Source organism: Bombina bombina, chromosome 6, assembly GCF_027579735.1.
Source record: "Bombina bombina isolate aBomBom1 chromosome 6, aBomBom1.pri, whole genome shotgun sequence".
NCBI classification, from domain to species: domain Eukaryota; kingdom Metazoa; phylum Chordata; class Amphibia; order Anura; family Bombinatoridae; genus Bombina; species Bombina bombina.
In genome coordinates, this window is record NC_069504.1 from 517,536,908 (window position 1) to 517,557,121 (window position 20,214).

The window sequence follows — 20,214 nt, forward strand, 5'->3', positions numbered from 1 at the left end:
AACCACCCTTTATAGGAAAAGGGATGAGGGGGGACTGGGTGTACCCAACCTTTTATTTTACTCACAGGCAGCACAACTGACCAGAATAGTCGACTGGTGCAAAAACAGTACTGATAAAGAATGGGTCAAGCTTGAGCATGATCTATCTACTTCTCGAAGTCTTGGGTCAGTTTGCTGGACATACAGGCAACATAGGACACTACCTTCTCTTACACCCTCGTTAGTGACTGATACACTCTCCACTTGGGACCACCTTATAGGTTCACAAAAAGGCATATCGACCATACCCTCACCACTTACCCCCCTTCTACACAACAAAGATTTTCCTCCACTACTTCAAAAACGGACCCAGGACCGGTACACACTATCAGCGGGTTTGCCCTGCCATCTTGTTCTAGAAAGAGGCACCATCATTCAGAAAACCGCCCTTGCGGACAGGAACATTAGCTTTTTTGATAGATGGTTCGAATATTTACAATTAGCACACTTTCTCTCCCACCATAAAGACAAACATAACCTGGTAAGAAACCTAAATCCATTCGAAACACTATGCCACTCCACATTATTAGCGCAGGGCACTCTCTCTAAGATATATAAAATACTAATTACTCTACACTCCAAAAACCTTCCATCATATACAAAAGCATGGGAAGTCGAGCTAGGCCATGAGATCCCCTCTGAGACGTGGGACATTATATTTCAACAAATGGGGAAGGCCCCCTCCTCAATGGGAATCACTGAAACGAACATAAAACTCTTAGAAAGATGGTACCTTTACCCCAGCAGACTCGCTAAGATTTACCCTCACACAGACCCACTATGTTGGAGAGATTGCAAACAAGTTGGTACACTCCTCCACATCTGGTGGGATTGCCCCACACTTCAGCCTTTCTGGTTGGACACCCATAGAGAAATCCAAAAGGTACTCAATACATCTATCCCCTTCAATCCTTTGACGCTATTATTTAACAAACCCCCTAAGATCAAATGCAAATACCGACAGGTCTTATTGTATATCATGCTTAGTGGGGCCAAGCAACTGATCCCTAGACTGTGGAAACAGCGACACATTCCTACTCAAAAAGACTGGGTACATAATGTCACTCTTCTCCTTTCCCTGGAAAGGTTTCACTATCAGAAAACAAAAAGGATGGATTTTTACTGCGCCATGTCCTTTTATTGGGAAACATACACTCTCACACTTTCTAGACCCCCGCCACAACTACCTAATAATTCCTAGTCACCCCGACACCTTATACAGCCACATCATCTCCCGTAACACATCTCAAAACTAGGACACATCTGACTCATCTGGAAACTCACCCTGGAGCCATACTTCCTCCGCGCTGGTTTGCTAGACCTTATACCCTATCACTTAACTAACTCCTTGATGACTGTAACTTACCTCTCACGTATATCAACATCAGTGAGACCTTTCTATCTTTTACATAGATCTCTGTCGCATTGCTTTGCCCTGTTTAAATGTTAATGTGGAAGTTTCATCCACATGTGTTATCTTATAAAAAAAAAAAAATCCACAAGCTACTATGTCCAAGACCAGAACTTTATGTGGGACTCAACAAATGCATGGATCCTTGGACTTACATACAATGGTCATTACTGGTCTTGCTCTTCGTATATTTCACTTTCATTGTTTTTTCTTTTTTGTCTATGTTATACCACGCCGGAGTGTTTCCATGGCAATTGTAAAATTATTATTTACACTAATAAAGCTTGTTGGAAAAAAAAAAAAAAAAAAAAAAAATAACATAGCTCCCTTTAAAAAAAAAAAAAAAAAAAAAAAAAAAAAAAAAAAAATAGCAAAATCTATTTTGGATTTTGTGATCACTCAAAAAAAACACCCACTTCCTTTATCGACTGAAACAGAAACATCATTTTTAAAAGCCAATATTGGACAGCTTGGAATTGACCCCTGTCTGCTTTAGAATTGGTGGAAGGTGCCAACCATTGGTTGACAAGTGTTGATTTCATAATGCTCCATGGTTAAGGCTACTGAGAAAGAAGATTTAAAGAGTATGATAGGCAATGTCAGAGGCAAACTCCTTCCACACTAGGCAACTTGTAACATGTCATTGTAGTTATTTAGTAGTAAGCTTTTGCTATTGCTAAGTCTGTGGAAATAAACTCCCTATTCCATTTTACCCCTTCCCTTTTATTTTCCTCTTCCTACTGTATATCGTTTTCTTTGTAGTTGGCACAGATCACACTCACTGATTTTTCTTTTTCTAAAACTGTAATAATTCAGTTATGTATATTTAACAGTTGTCACGTTTTTGTTTCTTTTTCAGTACTGTATCTTAATTTCATCATCTTATCAGTCTCAGTTTACATTCCCTTGTATATTATTACTATGACGTATTTGTACATTATACATGTATGTTATTCTTTTTCTTATACTGAAATAAAATATAATTAAAACAAGCATATACCAGTCTAATATCTTGGAGGTTCTGATTGCATTTTTTTTGTAATAGGTTACTTTTAAAAAATTGCAAACATTAAAGGGCCATGAAACCCAAATGTTGAAACACTTGAAAGTGATGCAGCATAGCTGTAAAAAGCTGACTAGAAAATATCACCTGAACGTCTCTATGTAAAAAAGAAAGATATTTTACCTAAAAAATTCCTCAGTAGCCACATCCCATTGTAAAGGACTTCTAAGCAGCAAATCACTATGTCTGTCCTGGAACAGCTAAGGGAGTGAGCTTACGTGCACGCTCATCTTATTTCCCTATTCAGTCTAAGGAAAATTACCATGAAATCTCATGAGAGTTAATTGAAATCTCATGAGACACAGTAAAATAGTTCATGACATCAGCACTGCTGATGCTGATTGGCTGCTGTTCATTTCTTCATTTTTTTATATTTTTTTTACCTGCAGCTGAGCAACAGCTGAAGTATATTTTTTTTTACACAGAACTTACTCTGCTGAGCTGAGGAAATTGTGAGGTAAAATATCTTCCTTTTTTAAATAGAGATGCTCAGATGATATTTTCCTGTCAGCTTTTTACAGTTATACTGCATCAGTTTCAAGTGATTTCTCTTATGAGTATTATGTCCCTTTAATATAGAAGTGTAAGCCAACATTCTAAAATAGATATGGTTATCTGAATTTTCAAATGTTACAGTAATTATCGTTTGAACAAAACAACGTTCATTTGAATCTATTTCAATTCAAACATAACACTCCAATATTGATTTTCAAAGAAGCAAAATCTAGCAATAGGTTGCAAGTCACTACTAAGATTACATGAGCCAATCTTTTCATACCACTTTTTAAAGTATGTTCTCAGTCCTGATTTTTGACATAGCCCCAACAATCCCCAAGTTTCTGTTTCTAATTTGAAACATATGTCCTATAGCCACATTTAGTGGTTTCCAAGACTGGGCTTTCTATAACATAGGTGTAGGTCCATATTTACAAGCAACTTGCTTCTAAGCTTGACTCCCACATCATTCAGAGGACCACAGACTGCACATATGCTCTGTGATCAGACAGGTTGAAAGTGATGGTACCATTGCTATTTCTGACCCAAGATGGTCTGGAATGTATCATGCACCTACATTGCATCCCTCAATTAGGTTGTAAGAATCCCCTGCTAGAAAAAGCTGAACTGAACTGAAAAGCTGTCTCTATACTCCATGAACTTGATCTGTTATTTTAACAGATCATTTATGTGACGTCTGCATTACTGTCAGCACCAATGTGCTGCATTAGTTGAATTTCCACCGACTGTAGTAGTGCACATACAAAACCATGGTACATAAAATCTAGTAAATATTACAAGGGGTAGTAAACATTTCATCAGTGAACACCATTGCAATGCAATAAATCCATAAAAGCTGAACAAATGACATTGGGCCGAGATACCCTCTTTGGTAAGGGATATAACTGTAAAGTGCACTGAAATGCAGAGGCTAGAAACCAATTTCAGTTTTACATTCAATCAACAGGCTTAGAATAACAGAACCATGAGTTTTGTCACAACTATTATTTCTAAGGAATGCTATAAAAGCTGATATCATTATAAAACTACACCACACGACTATGTCATTCTGAAAGAATGCAAAAATAAAGTTTAATACTAACCAGAGAGATGAAGAACTGACATTGCTACTGTTTTTCCAAGTGGGTTTGTTGCTGTGCAAATGTACGTTCCTTCGTTTTCTGCAGACACATTTGTGAGTAGCAAAGAACCATTTGAAAGCAGAAAAGAATTGTTTGCCATGGAGAATTCTTTCTTCAGCCACGATAGTTTGGGTCGAGGAGAACCTATAAAAAAAAATGATGTATATTAAATGAGGTACTGGTAATCAGATTCACATCATAGCAGCTCTGGCATAAATAATGCTTGTGCAATGCCGCCCCTTGTTCACTGCCGGACAATCGGCCGCTAGCAGGGGCTGTCAATCATCCTGATCAGGTCCGAATGATTTCATTCAGGTTAAGAGGCAGCGGTCTTTTGACCGCTGCTTCTTAACTTCCATTTCAGGCAAGACTGAAATGATGGCCTCCGAAGCAGCATCCACTGCTTTAATAAATGGAGCCCAAAATATCTTCCTTTTCTACACATAGCTGTACAGGTGATATTTTCTAGTCAGATTATTACATATATGCTGCAGTGATTCAACACAGAAAGTAATAAAGCTCTCTAGGATATCTCACAGGATGTAAATGATCAGTTTGCAGAAAACATTACTATTCTGTCAGGTAACTAAGGGTATTGTGAATTTTGAATACATTTCACATGAACGCAGCTTGCAAGTTAAAGGCACATTAATTACTAAGGGCTACATTACAAGTGAGGCGCAACCGGTTTTGAACTAGTGCAATCGTGTTTTTGCGAGACATTTTCATTTCGCTGATATTACAAGTGGAGTGAAATCGCAATTGCGCTAGCGTGATTGGCTGTGCGCGGGCAGCACAAAAGAGAGGGGGAGAGAGAGAGCGCAAAAGAGAGGGGGAGAGAGAGAGCGCAAAAGAGGGGGGAGACAAAGAGAGCACAAAAGAGAGGGGGGGAGAGCGCAAAAGAGAGGGGGGAGATCGCAAAAGAGAGGGGAGAGAGAGAGCACAAAAGAGAGTGGGAGAGAGAGAGCACAAAAGAGAGGGGGAGAGAGAGCACAAAAGAGAGGGGAGAGAGAGGGGGAGAGAGCGTAAAATAGAGGGGGAGAGAGAGAGCGCAAAAGAGAGGGGGAGAGAGCGCAAAAGAGAGGGGGAGAGAGAGAGCGCAAAAGAGAGGGGGGAGAGAGAGAGCTCAAAAGAGAGGGGGAGAAAGCGCAAAAGAGAGGGAAGAGAGAGAGCAAAAGAGAGGGGGGAGGGAGAGAGAGAGAGAGAGCAAAAGAGAGGGGGAGGGAGAGAGCGCAAGGGGTTGGACTGCTGTACTGCAAAAAATGGCCCGTGTGAATGGGCTTTAGGACTAGTTTACTATATTTGTGTAAAATAAATATGATATATTCAGCATGCAAGGCAAAATATGAGCCATATCACAATTCTTACATCAGAATTAATAAATCCTAGACATCTTGTCTTCTCATCTTTACCAGAAGGTGGCATGAGATGAGCAAGCTATGAAAAGCCCTTAAGAATATGTACTGATGATATGAAGCAGTAAGCAAGATTTTTTTTTTTCGAAACAGACTTTGAAAGTTTGATATATACTGGCAAACTAAATATTTTCTTACACAAACACAAAGAATCCTTTCTCTGTATGCTGTAAATGTTGTCCAAGGAAAAGCACTGTTGATATTTATACCACATCTGTTGACTGAAAAGCATTTGGCTGTATAAACAAAACACAAATCAGCCCTAGAATGTTGTAAATATATCTCAACTTCTGCAAAGTGGAACCCTTTGATAATGACTTAGACTTACTGCTGGACAAATGGTGTTCTAAAAAAAAATATATATATATTTACTGCTGGACAAATTGTGTTATAAATATATATATATATAAATACTTGTATGAGATACCAGGGCTCGGCTAGCTCCCCAGCAACGTTCCTCATTAAGCAGGCACACTCAGGGCTCGATGATATATTGTTCGCCAGCTCAAACCTTCTTTTTTCTCGCTGACACTCGCAGGGCTGCCCCGGTGCAATGATCGTAAAAAAGGGGCAGTCCCTGCGAGTTGCGAGATAGCTCCTATTAAAAGTAATGGAGCTCGCTGGATTGGGAAACTTCGCTCCTTAGTGCGAAGTTAGCAGAGAGCAGGGGGAGCACTTTAAAATTAAAATCCTGCAGCCAATATAACTCACATTACGCTGCTTTCTGCTTATAGCATCTTACATTCGCCTATATGTTCGTATCCATTTGTTTTTCTATTGGGGTTATAAGTGTTCATATTGTTTTGACAAAAGCTTGCCACCTTTTAGTTGGCGAGAAAAAACTGTGATATCTGCAGTGCGAAAATCTTTATAGAATTACGCTGGGATTAGTGAGACATTGTCATATACGCCCATGGAATGCCCATGTTCAGCCCATTTTACGAAAAAACAACAATTACGCTTTGCATTTTGTATTTATAAATTCAAATTTCTGTGTGATTTTTGCACATTCAGTGTACTACAATTACAATTTACGCTGTGAATATTTAATTTGATTTATTCCTGTGTAAATTAGATACTAATTTTACGTTTTTGTTAACATACGATTTTTGGTGAAGAATTTTGTTACGATTTTTGATGCACCTTAACAATACAATTTTTCCCTGCTTATTTTTGTGTGAATGATTAAAATATTTGTTTTGTATAATGTTTAAAATTACGAATTTTGTTGTGCACATTTCATATGAAAATGCAGTATACGCCCCTTAGCGAGACACCCTGTTTTCAGGGTAAAAAATGGCTTTAGATCATTCCACAAGGGAAATAGAAGGACTGGCGAGCATTCTTTAATAATCTCGCCAGCCCAGAGAGCTTTCAATCATCGAGCCCTCAGTCACTTTCCAAAAAGCCTTTTATTAGAATAATCAAGCAAACCCTTAATCCATAATGTTTTGGCTCTGACTCAAGCCTTTGTCAAATTGAGGCAGTAAATATATATGTATATTTACTGCTTGACAAATAATGTTATAAAAAATATTTATATATATATATATATATATATATGTATATATAGATAGATATAAAAAAACTCTAGACATTTTAAAATACGTTTTAAATTAATTTTTAATTTTTATTTTTTTTGCTCACTTTTCTCAAGGTTAGTGTTTAGTAGTAAACACTTTAACAAAGCTTTGAGATCATTGACAAATTAAGCAAAACTTGCTCACAAAAAGGATTTATGTATCTATAAATGAGGTAGTATCCCACAGCCCCATATAAAGGTTGACACACCCTGGAAACGCCTCTATTTAGCCCAGGGAACTTCCCCATCCCTCCCATTTTCTGAAACTGTTAGGCTTATTTCACATAGAAAATGCACAAATTGCAATGTAATTTGTAAAAGATACACAGAAATATACAAAGTATGGTCCTAATTTGTTATAGTTATGCACAAAGCATAATCAGAATTTATACAATTACAATCCTACATACACTGCTGTATACAAAATCTAAATGCATTGAAATACAAAATAGATAGTGGAAAGCTTAATTGTAATAAAGCTTAAAGGACAGAATCTGAAGTCTAAAATAATATAAAATACAAAAAACAAAGTGTAAATGTAACATAACTCTCATGTCACGCAGTGCTACAGTATATTGCATTGGGCTTGTCTCTCCTTTACATCCAGAAATGCAGGGAATGACCCTTAGAGAAGTATAGTGAAATTTCCGTCTACAATCTTGTGAGGAATCTCACACCACTCTTGGATCATTTTAGATCATATTATCTGAACGGAGAGCTTAAGATCATCAGGCCCTCAGAGGGGTGCAGAGTTGCGAACAAACATAGCCCAGTAATTAGTTCTATGGGGTTTTGGTCACAAAGAGGCAACTTCCTATAATCCTCCTGTGCACTTCACAGGGGAGAACTTTTAGTTCAGGCGTACCTCGGAGATATGGCGGGTTCGGTTCCAAACCACCACAATAAAGGGAATATAGCAATAAAGCGAGTCATGTTCATTTCTTTCATGTAATTGGCAATAGTCCATCAGCTATTGACATATGGGATATACAATCCTACCAGGAGGGGCAAAGTTTCCCAAACCTCAAAATGCCTATAAATACACCCCTCACCACACCCACAATTCAGTTTTACAAACTTTGCCTCCTATGGAGGTGGTGAAGTAAGTTTGTGCTAAGATTTCTACGTTGATATGCGCTTCTCAGCATTGTTGAAGCCCGATTCCTCTCAGAGTACAGCGAATGTCAGAGGGACGTGAAGGGAGTATCACTTATTGAATACGATGATTTCCCTAACGGGGGTCTTTTTCATAGGTTCTCTGTTATCGGTCGTAGAGATTCATCTCCTACCTCCCTTTTCAGGTCGACGATATACTCTCAATTTACCATTACCTCTACTAATAACTGTTTTAGTACTGGTTTGGATATCTGCTATATGTGGATGGGTGTCTTTTGGTAAGTATGTTTTTTATTTCTTAAGACACCTCAGCTTGGCACTTTATGCATTTATATAAAGTTCTAAATATATTTATTGTACTTATATTTGCCATGAGTCAGGTTCATGTATTTCCTTCTGCAGACTGTCAGTTTCATATTTGGGGAATATAAACATCTTTTAAAAATGAAATTTATTTCTTACCTGGGGTTTAGTCTTTTTTCAATTGACTACGTCTTAAAAAATTGTGGGCGGTATTAGGCCGGCGGGTGAGACAAATGCTAAACCTTATTGCGTCATTCTTGGCGCGAAATTTTTTTTGGTGCGAAAAAGTACGTCTATGACGCAAGTTCGTCACTTCCGGCGTCATACTTGACGCCGAGACCTTTCACACTGTTGCGTCATTAGTGATGCGAGTGTGTCATTTCCGGTTATTTTTCATTATTTCAATACCCCATTGATGTTTGCCTCTTGCTTTTTTCTATCAGAGGGCTATGCTATTTGCATTTTTTCCCATTCCTGAAACTGTCATATAAGGGAATAGATAATTTTGCTTTATATGTTGTTTTTTATCTTACATTTTGCAAGATGTCTCAACATGATCCTGCCTCAGAGGTTTCTACTGGAACATTGCTGCCTGACATCGGTTCTACCAAAGCTAAGTGCATTTGTTCTGATTCTATTCTGAAAGCTTTGTCTGCATTTCCACCTTCAAATAAACGTAAAAGGTCTTTTAAAACTTCTCATTTAGTTGATGAAATTTCAAATGACCAACAACATAATAATTTATCCTCTTCTGATGAGGATCTATCTGATTCAGAAGATCCTTCCTCAGACATTGACACTGACAAATCTACTTATTTATTTAAAATTGAGTATATGCGTTCTTTATTAAGAAGTGTTAATTACTTTGGATATTGAGGTAACCAGTCCTCTTGACGTTCAGTCTAATAAACGTTTAAATGCTGTTTTTAAACCTCCTGTGGTTTCTCCAGGTTTTTTTTCCTATTCCTGAGGCTAATTCTGATATGATTTCTAAGGAATGGAATAAGCCAGGTACTTCTTTTATTCCTCCTTCAAGGTTTAAAAAATTGTATCCTTTACCAGCAAAATCTATAGAGTTTTGGGAAAAGATCCCCAAAGTTGATGGGGCTATTTCTACTCTTGCTAAACGTACCACATTCCTATGGAAGATAGTACTTCCTTTAAGGATCCTTTAGATAGAAAGCTTGAATCTTATCTAAGGAAGGCCTATTTATAGACAGGTCATCTTCTCAGACCTGCAATTTCTTTGGCTGATGTTGCGGCTGCATCAACTTTCTGGTTGGAGAATTTAGCACAACAGGAATTGGATTCTGGCTTATCTAGCATTATTCGCTTACTGCAATATGCTAATCATTTTATTTGTGATGCTATTTTTGGTATTATCAAAATTGATGTTAGATCCATGTCTTTAGCTATTTTAGCTAGAAGAGCTTTGTGGCTTAAATCCTGGAATGCTGATATGACATCTAAATCTAGATTACTATCTCTTTCTTTCAAAGGTAATAATTTATTTGGTTCCCAGTTGGATTCTATTATTTCAACTGTTACTGGGGGAAAGGGAGTTTTTCTGCCTCAGAATAAAAAACCTAAGGGTAAATCTAAGGCTTCTAACCGTTTTCGTTCCTTTCGTCAGAATAAGGAACAAAATCTCAATCCTTCCCCCAAGGAATCTGCCTCCAATTGGAAGCCTTCCTCAAATTGGAATAAATCCAAGCTTTTTAGGAAACCAAAGTCAGCCCCTAAGTCCGCATGAAGGTGCGGCCCTCATTCCAGCTCAGCTGGTAGGGGGCAGATTAAGGTTTTTCAAGGATATTTGGATAAAATCTGTTCAAAATCAATGGATTCAGAGCATTGTCTCTCAAGGGTATCGAATAGGATTCAGAGTAAGACCTCCTGTGAGAAGATTTATTTCTCTCACGTATCCCAGTAAATCCAGTAAAAGCTCAGGCTTTTCTGAAGTGTGTTTCAGACCTGGAGTCTTCAGGGGTAATCATGCCAGTTCCTCTTCTGGAACAAGATTTGGGGTTTTATTCAAATCTATTCATTGTCCCAAAGAAGGAAAATTTATTCAGACCAGTTCTGGATCTGAAAATTTTGAATCGTTATGTAAGAGTACCAACTTTCAAGATGGTGACTATATGGACTATTCTGCCTTTTGTTCAGCAAGGACGCGATCGCCTTTGCTCGTTTTCACATGAGACCTCTTCAGCTTTGTATGCTGAATCAATGGTGCAGGGATTATACAAAGATATCACAATTAATATCCTTAAATCCCAATGTACGACACTCTCTGACATGGTGGATAGATCACCATCCTTTAGTTCAAGGGGCTTCTTTTGTTCGGCCAACCTGGACTGTGATCACAACAGATGCGAGTCTCTCAGGTTGGGGAGCTGTTTGGGGATCTCTGACAGCACAAGGGGTTTGGAAATCTCAAGAGGCGAGATTACCAATAAATATTTTAGAGCTCTTCAGTTTTGGCCTCTGTTAAAGAGAGAACCGTTCATTTGTTTTCAGACAGACAATATCACAACAGTGGCATATGTCAATCATCAGGGTGGGACTCACAGTCCCCAAGCTATGAAAGAAGTATCTCGAATACTTGTTTCGGCAGAATCCAGCTCCTGTCTAATCTCTGCGGTGCATACCCCAGGTGTAGACAATTGGGAAGCGGATTATCTCAGCCGCCAGACTTTACATCCAGGGGAGTGGTCTCTCCATCCAGATGTGTTTTCTCAGATTATTCAGATGTGGGGTCTTCCAGAGATAGATCTCATGGCCTCCCATCTAAACAAGAAACTTCCCAGATACCTGTCCAGGTCCAGGGATGTTCAGACGGAAGCAGTGGATGCGCTGACACTTCCTTGTTGTTATCATCCTGCTTACATCTTCCCGCCTCTAGTTGTCCTTTCAAGAGTGATTTCCAAAATCATCATGGAACAATCATTTGTGTTGCTGGTGGCGCCAGCATGGCCACACAGGTTTTGGTATGCGGATCTGGTTCGGATGTCCAGTTGCCCGCCTTGGCCACTTCCGTTACGGCCAGACCTACTATCTCAAGGTCCGTTTTTCCATCAGGATCTCAAATCAATAAATTTGAAGGTATGGAAATTGAATGCTTAGTTCTAAGTCATAGAGGTTTCTCTGACTCAGTGATTAATACTATGTTACAAGCTCGTAAATCTGTCTCTAGAAAGATTTATTATAGAGTTTGGAAGACTTACATTTCATGGTGTTCTTCTCATAGATTTTCTTGGCATTCTTTTAGAATTCCTAGAATTTTACAGTTTCTTCAGGATGGTTTGGATAAGGGTTTGTCTGCAAGTTCCTTGAAAGGACAAATCTCTGCACTTTCTGTTTTATTTCACAGAACGATTGCTACACTTCCTGATATACACTGTTTTGTACAGGCTTTAGTTCGTATTAAGCCTGTCATTAAATCAATTTCTCCTCCTTGGAGTCTTAATTTGGTTCTGAAGGCTTTACAGGCTCCTCCATTTGAGCCTATGCATTCTTTGGGCATTAAACTACTTTCTTGGAAATTGTTGTTCGTTTTGGCCATCTCTTCTGCTAGAAGAGTTTCTGAGCTATCTGCTTTTTCAAGCCCCGCCTCAGAGAATTACAGCTCATTCAACTAGATCAGTCTCCACTTCGTGGGCTTTTAAGAATGAAGCTTCAGTTGATCAGATTTGCAAAGCAGCAACTTGGTCCTCTTTGCATACATTTATTAAATTCTACCGTTTTGATGTATTTGCTTCTTCGGAAGCAGTTTTTGGTAGAAATGTTCTTCAGGCAGCTGTTTCAGTTTGATTCTTCTGCTTTTGATTTAAGTTTTTTACTTTCAAATGAAAATAAACTTATTTTTTTGGGTGGTGGACTAATTTTTTCAGCTGTATATGGTTGTTTTTATTTTATTCCCTCCCTCTCTAGTGACTCTTGAGTGGAGATCCACATCTTGGGTATTGATATCCCATATGTCACTAGCTCATGGACTCTTGCCAATTACATGAAAGAAAACATAATTTATGTAAGAACTTACCTGATAAATTCATTTCTTTCATATTGGCAAGAGTCCATGAGGCCCACCCTTTTTATAGTGGTTATGATTTTTTGTATAAAGCACAATTATTTTGAAATTTCCTTTGTTGATGGTCTCTACTCCTTTCTTTATCACCCCACTGCTCGGCTATTCGTTAAAATGAATTGTGGGTGTGGTGAGGGGTGTATTTATAGGCATTTTGAGGTTTGGGAAACTTTGCCGCTCCTGGTAGGATTGTATATCCCATATGTCACTAGCTCATGGACTCTTGCCAATATGAAAGAAATGAATTTATCAGGTATGTTATGTTATCAGGTTTTTTTCGTTTCCCGGTGCATATAGAAGTTATATTTACACTATAATGTAGTCTTTTAAGTGTGCAATAGCATTATGTCTAACAAAACAATGTACATGCCTTACTTAAAAAAATACTTCATTGCTAAAAAATGCTAACCATCATCTGAGCCTTCAGTGAGTCAATCTTTTTGCTGGTGGTGTGTATATATAGGTGTGTATATATGTATATTTATTTGTATATATGTTGGAAGAATGGTGCCAATAGACTTGCTCAACAAAGGGTTGCCATAAACCTTCAATTTGTAAAAAGAGCAATCCCTGCAAAGCACAATAAAACGAGGTATGCCTGTATTTTAGTGTATTGGTCATTTACTTTCTGAAAAGCACAGTACATTCCAAAAATACCAGGTAATTTCACATCTGACTGATAGTTTTATACAGATAAGTTAAATTTGTATTCAAGAGTGGAAGTGCTGCTATATCCCTTATGGAACAACAGGAAACTAGTACCCATATCTCCAAGCTGCCTTTATTGAAAGTAATCAAATGTTACCATTGCACACCTTTACCGGTACCTTTGACTGTACCTTTTCAATGCTTCTAGACATTTTTGTACATTAATCACATGTTTTACTTTGGTATTATTTTCATCTTGCACAAGTCACAAATTTACAATATGAAAAAAAACAACAACACAAAAGCAAAAACTATTAAAACAGTACTTATAGTTAATTAGCTGTTCATGTAGTTCATTAGCTGTTAGGCAACATTTAAGGAACCTATTGATGGCATTTTCTGTGGCATGTTTCTTTATGATTTGTACTGTTTATTGTACCTTGTTCTCCTGCCACTGAATCTAAAGGAGTTTTTTAAATCTATTATTTTCTTGATTACGGATGTGTAGAGCAGATATATTTTAATTCATATGCTGGAAGGTTAAAACATCTGATGAAATTCACCCAATTTAAAGAATACTCATGTTAAACTTACTCTAGTACATATAACATATGGGGATTTAATGTGCTAAAACAGAAGCTTAAGGAACTTATTTTCAGATATAAATATACACAAAGGGGGCTGTGGGAAATCCACCCTCCTCATACAAGTAAGGATTGATAGATTGAATAGATTAAACGGAATCCTGAGAGCTGCCATGAAAAGTTCATATGTCTTTACTTAGATTTTAACATAAACAGAGTTGTTTCAAGCTCATCTGAGAGTCTCTTTTATGCAGTACTATTGAAAAAAAAATCAGTTTAATGGAAATGACAATCTGATATCTAATGTGAAAAAGAGGCCTTGTTTGTGCCTTACACACTAAGTAAATTATTAGAGAGTGGTTTATCCTTGCAAAAATATTATTCCCCTAATGTTCCTGTAATATTGCCAAGGTCAAGAAAAGTTTAAAATGGAAAATCTAGCTAGTTAAATTATTCACACTTAAACTAAGTTACCCAAGCCATTTATAAAACCTAATACCCAAGAGAACTGCATTGGGTTCAAATTGCAGTGATGATTTCTATTAACTTGTGAGCTCTGAAAAAACAGAATTTATGTTTACCTGATAAATTACTTTCTCCAACGGTGTGTCCGGTCCACGGCGTCATCCTTACTTGTGGGATATTCTCTTCCCCAACAGGAAATGGCAAAGAGCCCAGCAAAGCTGGTCACATGATCCCTCCTAGGCTCCGCCTTCCCCAGTCATTCGACCGACGTAAAGGAGGAATATTTGCATAGGAGAAATCATATGATACCGTGGTGACTGTAGTTAGAGAAATTAAATCATCAGACCTGATTAAAAAACCAGGGCGGGCCGTGGACCGGACACACCGTTGGAGAAAGTAATTTATCAGGTAAACATAAATTCTGTTTTCTCCAACATAGGTGTGTCCGGTCCACGGCGTCATCCTTACTTGTGGGAACCAATACCAAAGCTTTAGGACACGGATGATGGGAGGGAGCAAATCAGGTCACCTAGATGGAAGGCACCACGGCTTGCAAAACCTTTCTCCCAAAAATAGCCTCAGAAGAAGCAAAAGTATCAAATTTGTAAAATTTGGTAAAAGTGTGCAGTGAAGACCAAGTCGCTGCCTTACATATCTGATCAACAGAAGCCTCGTTCTTGAAGGCCCATGTGGAAGCCACAGCCCTAGTGGAATGAGCTGTGATTCTTTCAGGAGGCTGCCGTCCGGCAGTCTCATAAGCCAATCGGATGATGCTTTTAAGCCAAAAAGAGAGAGAGGTAGAAGTTGCTTTTTGACCTCTCCTTTTACCAGAATAAACAACAAACAAGGAAGATGTTTGTCTGAAATCCTTTGTAGCCTCTAAATAGAATTTTAGAGCACGAACTACATCCAAATTGTGCAACAAACGTTCCTTCTTTGAAACTGGATTCGGACACAAAGAAGGCACCACTATCTCCTGGTTAATATTTTTATTAGAAACAACTTTCGGAAGAAAACCAGGTTTAGTACGCAAAACCACCTTATCTGCATGGAACACCAGATAAGGAGGAGAACACTGCAGAGCAGATAACTCTGAAACTCTTCTAGCAGAAGAAATTGCAACCAAAAATAAAACTTTCCAAGATAATAACTTAATATCTACGGAATGTAAGGGTTCAAACGGAACCCCTTGAAGAACTGAAAGAACTAAATTGAGACTCCAAGGAGGAGTCAAAGGTTTGTAAACAGGCTTGATTCTAACCAGAGCCTGAACAAAAGCCTGAACATCTGGCACAGCCGCCAGCTTCTTGTGAAGTAAAACAGATAAAGCACAAATCTGTCCCTTCAAAGAACTTGCAGATAATCCTTTCTCCAAACCCTCTTGTAGAAAGGATAGAATCTTAGGAATTTTTATCCTGTTCCATGGGAATCCTTTCGATTCGCACCAACAGATATATTTCTTCCATACTTTATGGTAAATTTTCCTAGTTACAGGCTTTCTAGCCTGAATAAGAGTATCAATGACAGAATCTGAGAACCCACGCTTTGATAAAATCAAGCGTTCAATCTCCAAGCAGTCAGTTGGAGTGATGCCAGAATCGGATGTTCGAACGGACCTTGAACAAGAAGGTCCCGTCTCAAAGGTAGCTTCCATGGTGGAGCCGATGACATATTCACCAGGTCTGCATACCAAGTTCTGCGTGGCCACGCAGGAGCTATCAAGATCACCGAAGCCCTCTCTTGATTGATCCTGGCTACCAGCCTGGGAATGAGAGGAAACGGTGGGAACACATAAGCTAGGTTGAAGGTCCAGGGCGCTACTAGTGCATCTACTAGAGTCGCCTTGGGATCCCTGGATCTGGACCCGTAGCAAGGAACCTTGAAGTTCTGACGAGACGCCATCAGATCCATGTCTGGAATGCCCCATAATCGAGTTATTTGGGCAAAGATTTCCGGATGGAGTTCCCACTCCCCCGGATGAAATGTCTGACGACTCAGAAAATCCGCTTCCCAATTTTCCACTCCTGGGATGTGGATTGCAGACAAGTGGCAGGAGTGAAGCTCCGCCCATTGAATTACTTTGGTCACTTCTTCCATCGCCAGGGAACTCCTTGTTCCCCCCTGATGGTTGATATATGCAACAGTCGTCATGTTGTCTGATTGAAACCTTATGAATTTGGCCTTTGCTAGTTGAGGCCAAGCCTTGAGAGCATTGAATATCGCTCTCAGTTCCAGAATGTTTATCGGGAGAAGAGATTCTTCCCGAGACCATAGACCCTGAGCCTTCAGGTGTTTCCAGACCGCGCCCTAGCCCACCAGGGGGCCGTCGGTCGTTACAATGACCCACTCTGGTCTTCTGAAGCTCATCCCTTGGGACAGGTTGTCCAGGGTCAGCCACCAACGGAGTGAATCTCTGGTCCTCTGATCTACTTGGATCGTCGGGGACAAATCTGTATAATCCCCATTCCACTGTCTGAGCATGCACAGTTGTAATGGTCTTAGATGAATTCGCGCAAAAGGAACTATGTCCATTGCCGCAACCATCAAACCTATTACTTCCATGCACTGCGCTATGGAAGGAAGAAGAACAGAATGAAGTACTTGACAAGAGCTTAGAAGTTTTGATTTTCTGACTTCTGTCAGAAAAATCTTCATTTCCAAGGAGTCTATTATTGTTCCCAAGAAGGGAACTCTTGTTGACGGGAATAGAGAACTTTTTTCTACGTTCACTTTCCACCCGTGAGATCTGAGAAAGGCTAGGACAATGTCCGTATGAGCCTTTGCTTGTGGTAGAGACGACGCTTGAATCAGTATGTCGTCCAAGTAGGGTACTACTGCAATGCCCCTTGGCCTTAGCACCGCTATAAGGGACCCTAGTACCTTTGTGAAAATTCTTGGAGCAGTGGCTAGTCCGAATGGAAGTGCCACAAACTGGTAATGCTTGTCCAGAAAGGCGAATCTTAGGAACTGATGATGTTCCTTGTGGATAGGAATATGTAGATACGCATCCTTTAAATCCACCGTGGTCATGAATTGACCTTCCTGGATGGTAGGAAGAATTGTCCGAATGGTTTCCATCTTGAACGATGGGACCTTGAGAAATTTGTTTAGGATCTTGAGATCCAAAATTGGCCTGAATGTTCCCTCTTTTTTGGGAACTATGAACAGATTGGAGTAAAACCCCATCCCTTGTTCTCCTAATGGAACAGGATGAATCACTCCCATTTTTAACAGGTCTTCTACACAATGTAAGAATGCCTGTCTTTTTATTTGGTCTGAAGACAATTGAGACCTGTGGAACCTTCCCCTTGGGGGTAGTTCCTTGAATTCCAGGAGATAACCTTGAGAAACTATTTCTAGCGCCCAAGGATCCTGAACATCTCTTGCCCAAGCCTGAGCGAAGAGAGAGAGTCTGCCCCCCTTACCAGATCCGGTCCCGGATCGGGGGCCAGCATCTCATGCTGTCTTGGTAGCGGTAGCGGGCTTCTTGGCCTGCTTACCTTTGTTCCAGCCTTGCATCGGTCTCCAGGCTGGCTTGGTTTGAGAAGAATTACCCTCTTGCTTAGAGGATGTAGAATTCGAGGCTGGTCCGTTTCTGCGAAAGGGACGAAAATTTGTTTTATTTTTAGCCTTAAAAGACCTATCCTGAGGAAGGGCGTGGCCCTTTCCCCCAGTGATGTCTGAAATAATCTCTTTTCTCTTTCAAGTCAGGGCCAAACAGCGTTTTCCCCTTGAAAGGGATGTTAAGCAATCTGTTCTTGGAGGACACATCCGCTGACCAAGACTTCAGCCAAAGCGCTCTGCGCGCCACAATAGCAAAACCTGAATTTTTCGCCGCTAATCTAGCTAATTGCAAAGTGGCGTCTAAGGTAAAAGAGTTAGCCAACTTAAGTGCTTGAACTCTGTCCATAACCTCCTCATAAGAGGATGCTTGATTGAGCGACTTTTCTAGTTCCTCGAACCAGAAACACGCTGCTGTAGTGACAGGAACAATGCATGAAATTGGTTGTAGAAGGTAACCTTGCTGAACAAACATCTTTTTAAGCAAACCCTCTAATTTTTTATCCATAGGATCTTTGAAAGCACAACTATCTTCTATAGGGATAGTGGTGCGTTTGTTTAGAGTAGAAACCGCCCCCTCAACCTTGGGGACTGTCTGCCATAAGTCCTTCCTGGGGTCGACCATAGGAAATAATTTCTTAAATATAGGGGGAGGGACAAAAGGTATGCCGGGCCTTTCCCATTCTTTATTTACAATGTCCGCCACCCGCTTGGGTATAGGAAAAGCTTCGGGGGGCACCGGGACCTCTAGGAACCTGTCCATCTTACATAATTTCTCTGGAATGACCAAATTGTCACAATCATCCAGAGTAGATAACACCTCCTTAAGCAGAGCGCGGAGATGTTCCAATTTAAATTTAAATGTAATAACGTCAGGTTCAGCTTGTTGAGAAATTTTTCCTGAATCTGAAATTTCTCCCTCAGACAAAACCTCCCTAGCCCCTTCAGACTGGTGTAAGGGCATGTCAGAACCATTATCATCAGCGTCCTCATGCTCTTCAGTATCTAAAACAGAGCAGTCGCGCTTTCACTGATAAGTGGGCATTTTGGCTAAAATGTTTTTAATAGAATTATCCATTACAGCCGTTAATTGTTGCATAGTAAGGAGGATTGGCGCACTAGATTCACTAGGGACCTCCTGAGTGGGCAAGACTGGTGTAGACATAGAAGGAGATGATGCAGTACCATGCTTACTCCCCTCACTTAAGGAATCATTTTGGGCAACATTATTATCAGTGGCATCATTGTCCCTACTTTGTTTGTCACATTCATCACATATATTTAAATGGAGAGGAACCTTGGCTTCCGAACATACAGAACATCGTCTATCTGATAGTTCAGACATGTTAATAGGCATAAACTTGATAACAAAGCACAAAAAACGTTTTAAAATAAAACCGTTACTGTCTCTTTAAATTTTAAACTGAACACACTTTTTTACTGAATATACGCAAAAGTATGAAGGAAATGTTCAAAATTCACCAAAATTTCACCACAGTGTCATAAAGCCTTAAAACTATTGCACACCAAATTTGAAAGCTTTAACTCTTAAAATAACGGAACCGGAGCCGTTTTTACATTTAACCCCTATACAGTCCCTGGTATCTGCTTTGCTGAGACCCAACCAAGCCCAGAGGGGAATACGATACCAAATGATGCCTTCAATAAGCTTTTTCAGTGGATCTGAGCTCCTCACACATGCATCTGCATGCCTTGCTTCTCAAAAACAACTGCGCATTAGTGGCGCGAAAATGAGGCTCTGCCTATGACTAGAAAAGGCCCCCAGTGAAAAAGGTGTCCAATACAGTGCCTGCCGTTTTTTTAATAAAATTCCCAAGATTAAAATAACTCTCCAAAGTTATAAACCATTAAATATGCTTATAAAGTAATCGTTTTGGCCCAGAAAAATGTCTACCAGTCTTTAAAGCCCTTGTGAAGCCCTTTTATTCTTATATTGAAAATTAAGAAAATGGCTTACCGGATCCCATAGGGAAAATGACAGCTTCCAGCATTACCAAGTCTTGTTAGAAATGTGTCATACCTCAAGCAGCCAAAGTCTGCTCACTGTTTCCCCCAACTGAAGTTAATTCCTCTCAACAGTCCTGTGTGGAAACAGCCATCGATTTTAGTAACGGTTGCTAAAATCATTTTCCTCTTACAAACAGAAATCTTCATCTCTTTTCTGTTTCAGAGTAAATAGTACATACCAGCACTATTTTAAAATAACAAACTCTTGATAGAAGAATAAAAACTACATTTAAACACCAAAAAACTCTGAGCCATCTCCGTGGAGATGTTGCCTGTGC

At 39.4% G+C, this 20,214-nt stretch overlaps 1 protein-coding gene across 1 annotated transcript in view; it reads right to left on the reverse strand.

Moving 5' to 3' along the window:
* LOC128664505 (ADAMTS-like protein 3) overlaps positions 1-20,214 on the reverse strand; it is a gene marked incomplete at its 5' end in the record, with an annotated part of 417,110 nt that overhangs the window by 109,171 nt on the left and 287,725 nt on the right. The window contains one exon of the mRNA XM_053719326.1: positions 4,112-4,294. Coding sequence (XP_053575301.1) covers positions 4,112-4,294 — 183 coding nt within the window. The remainder of the gene's footprint in view (positions 1-4,111; positions 4,295-20,214) is intronic.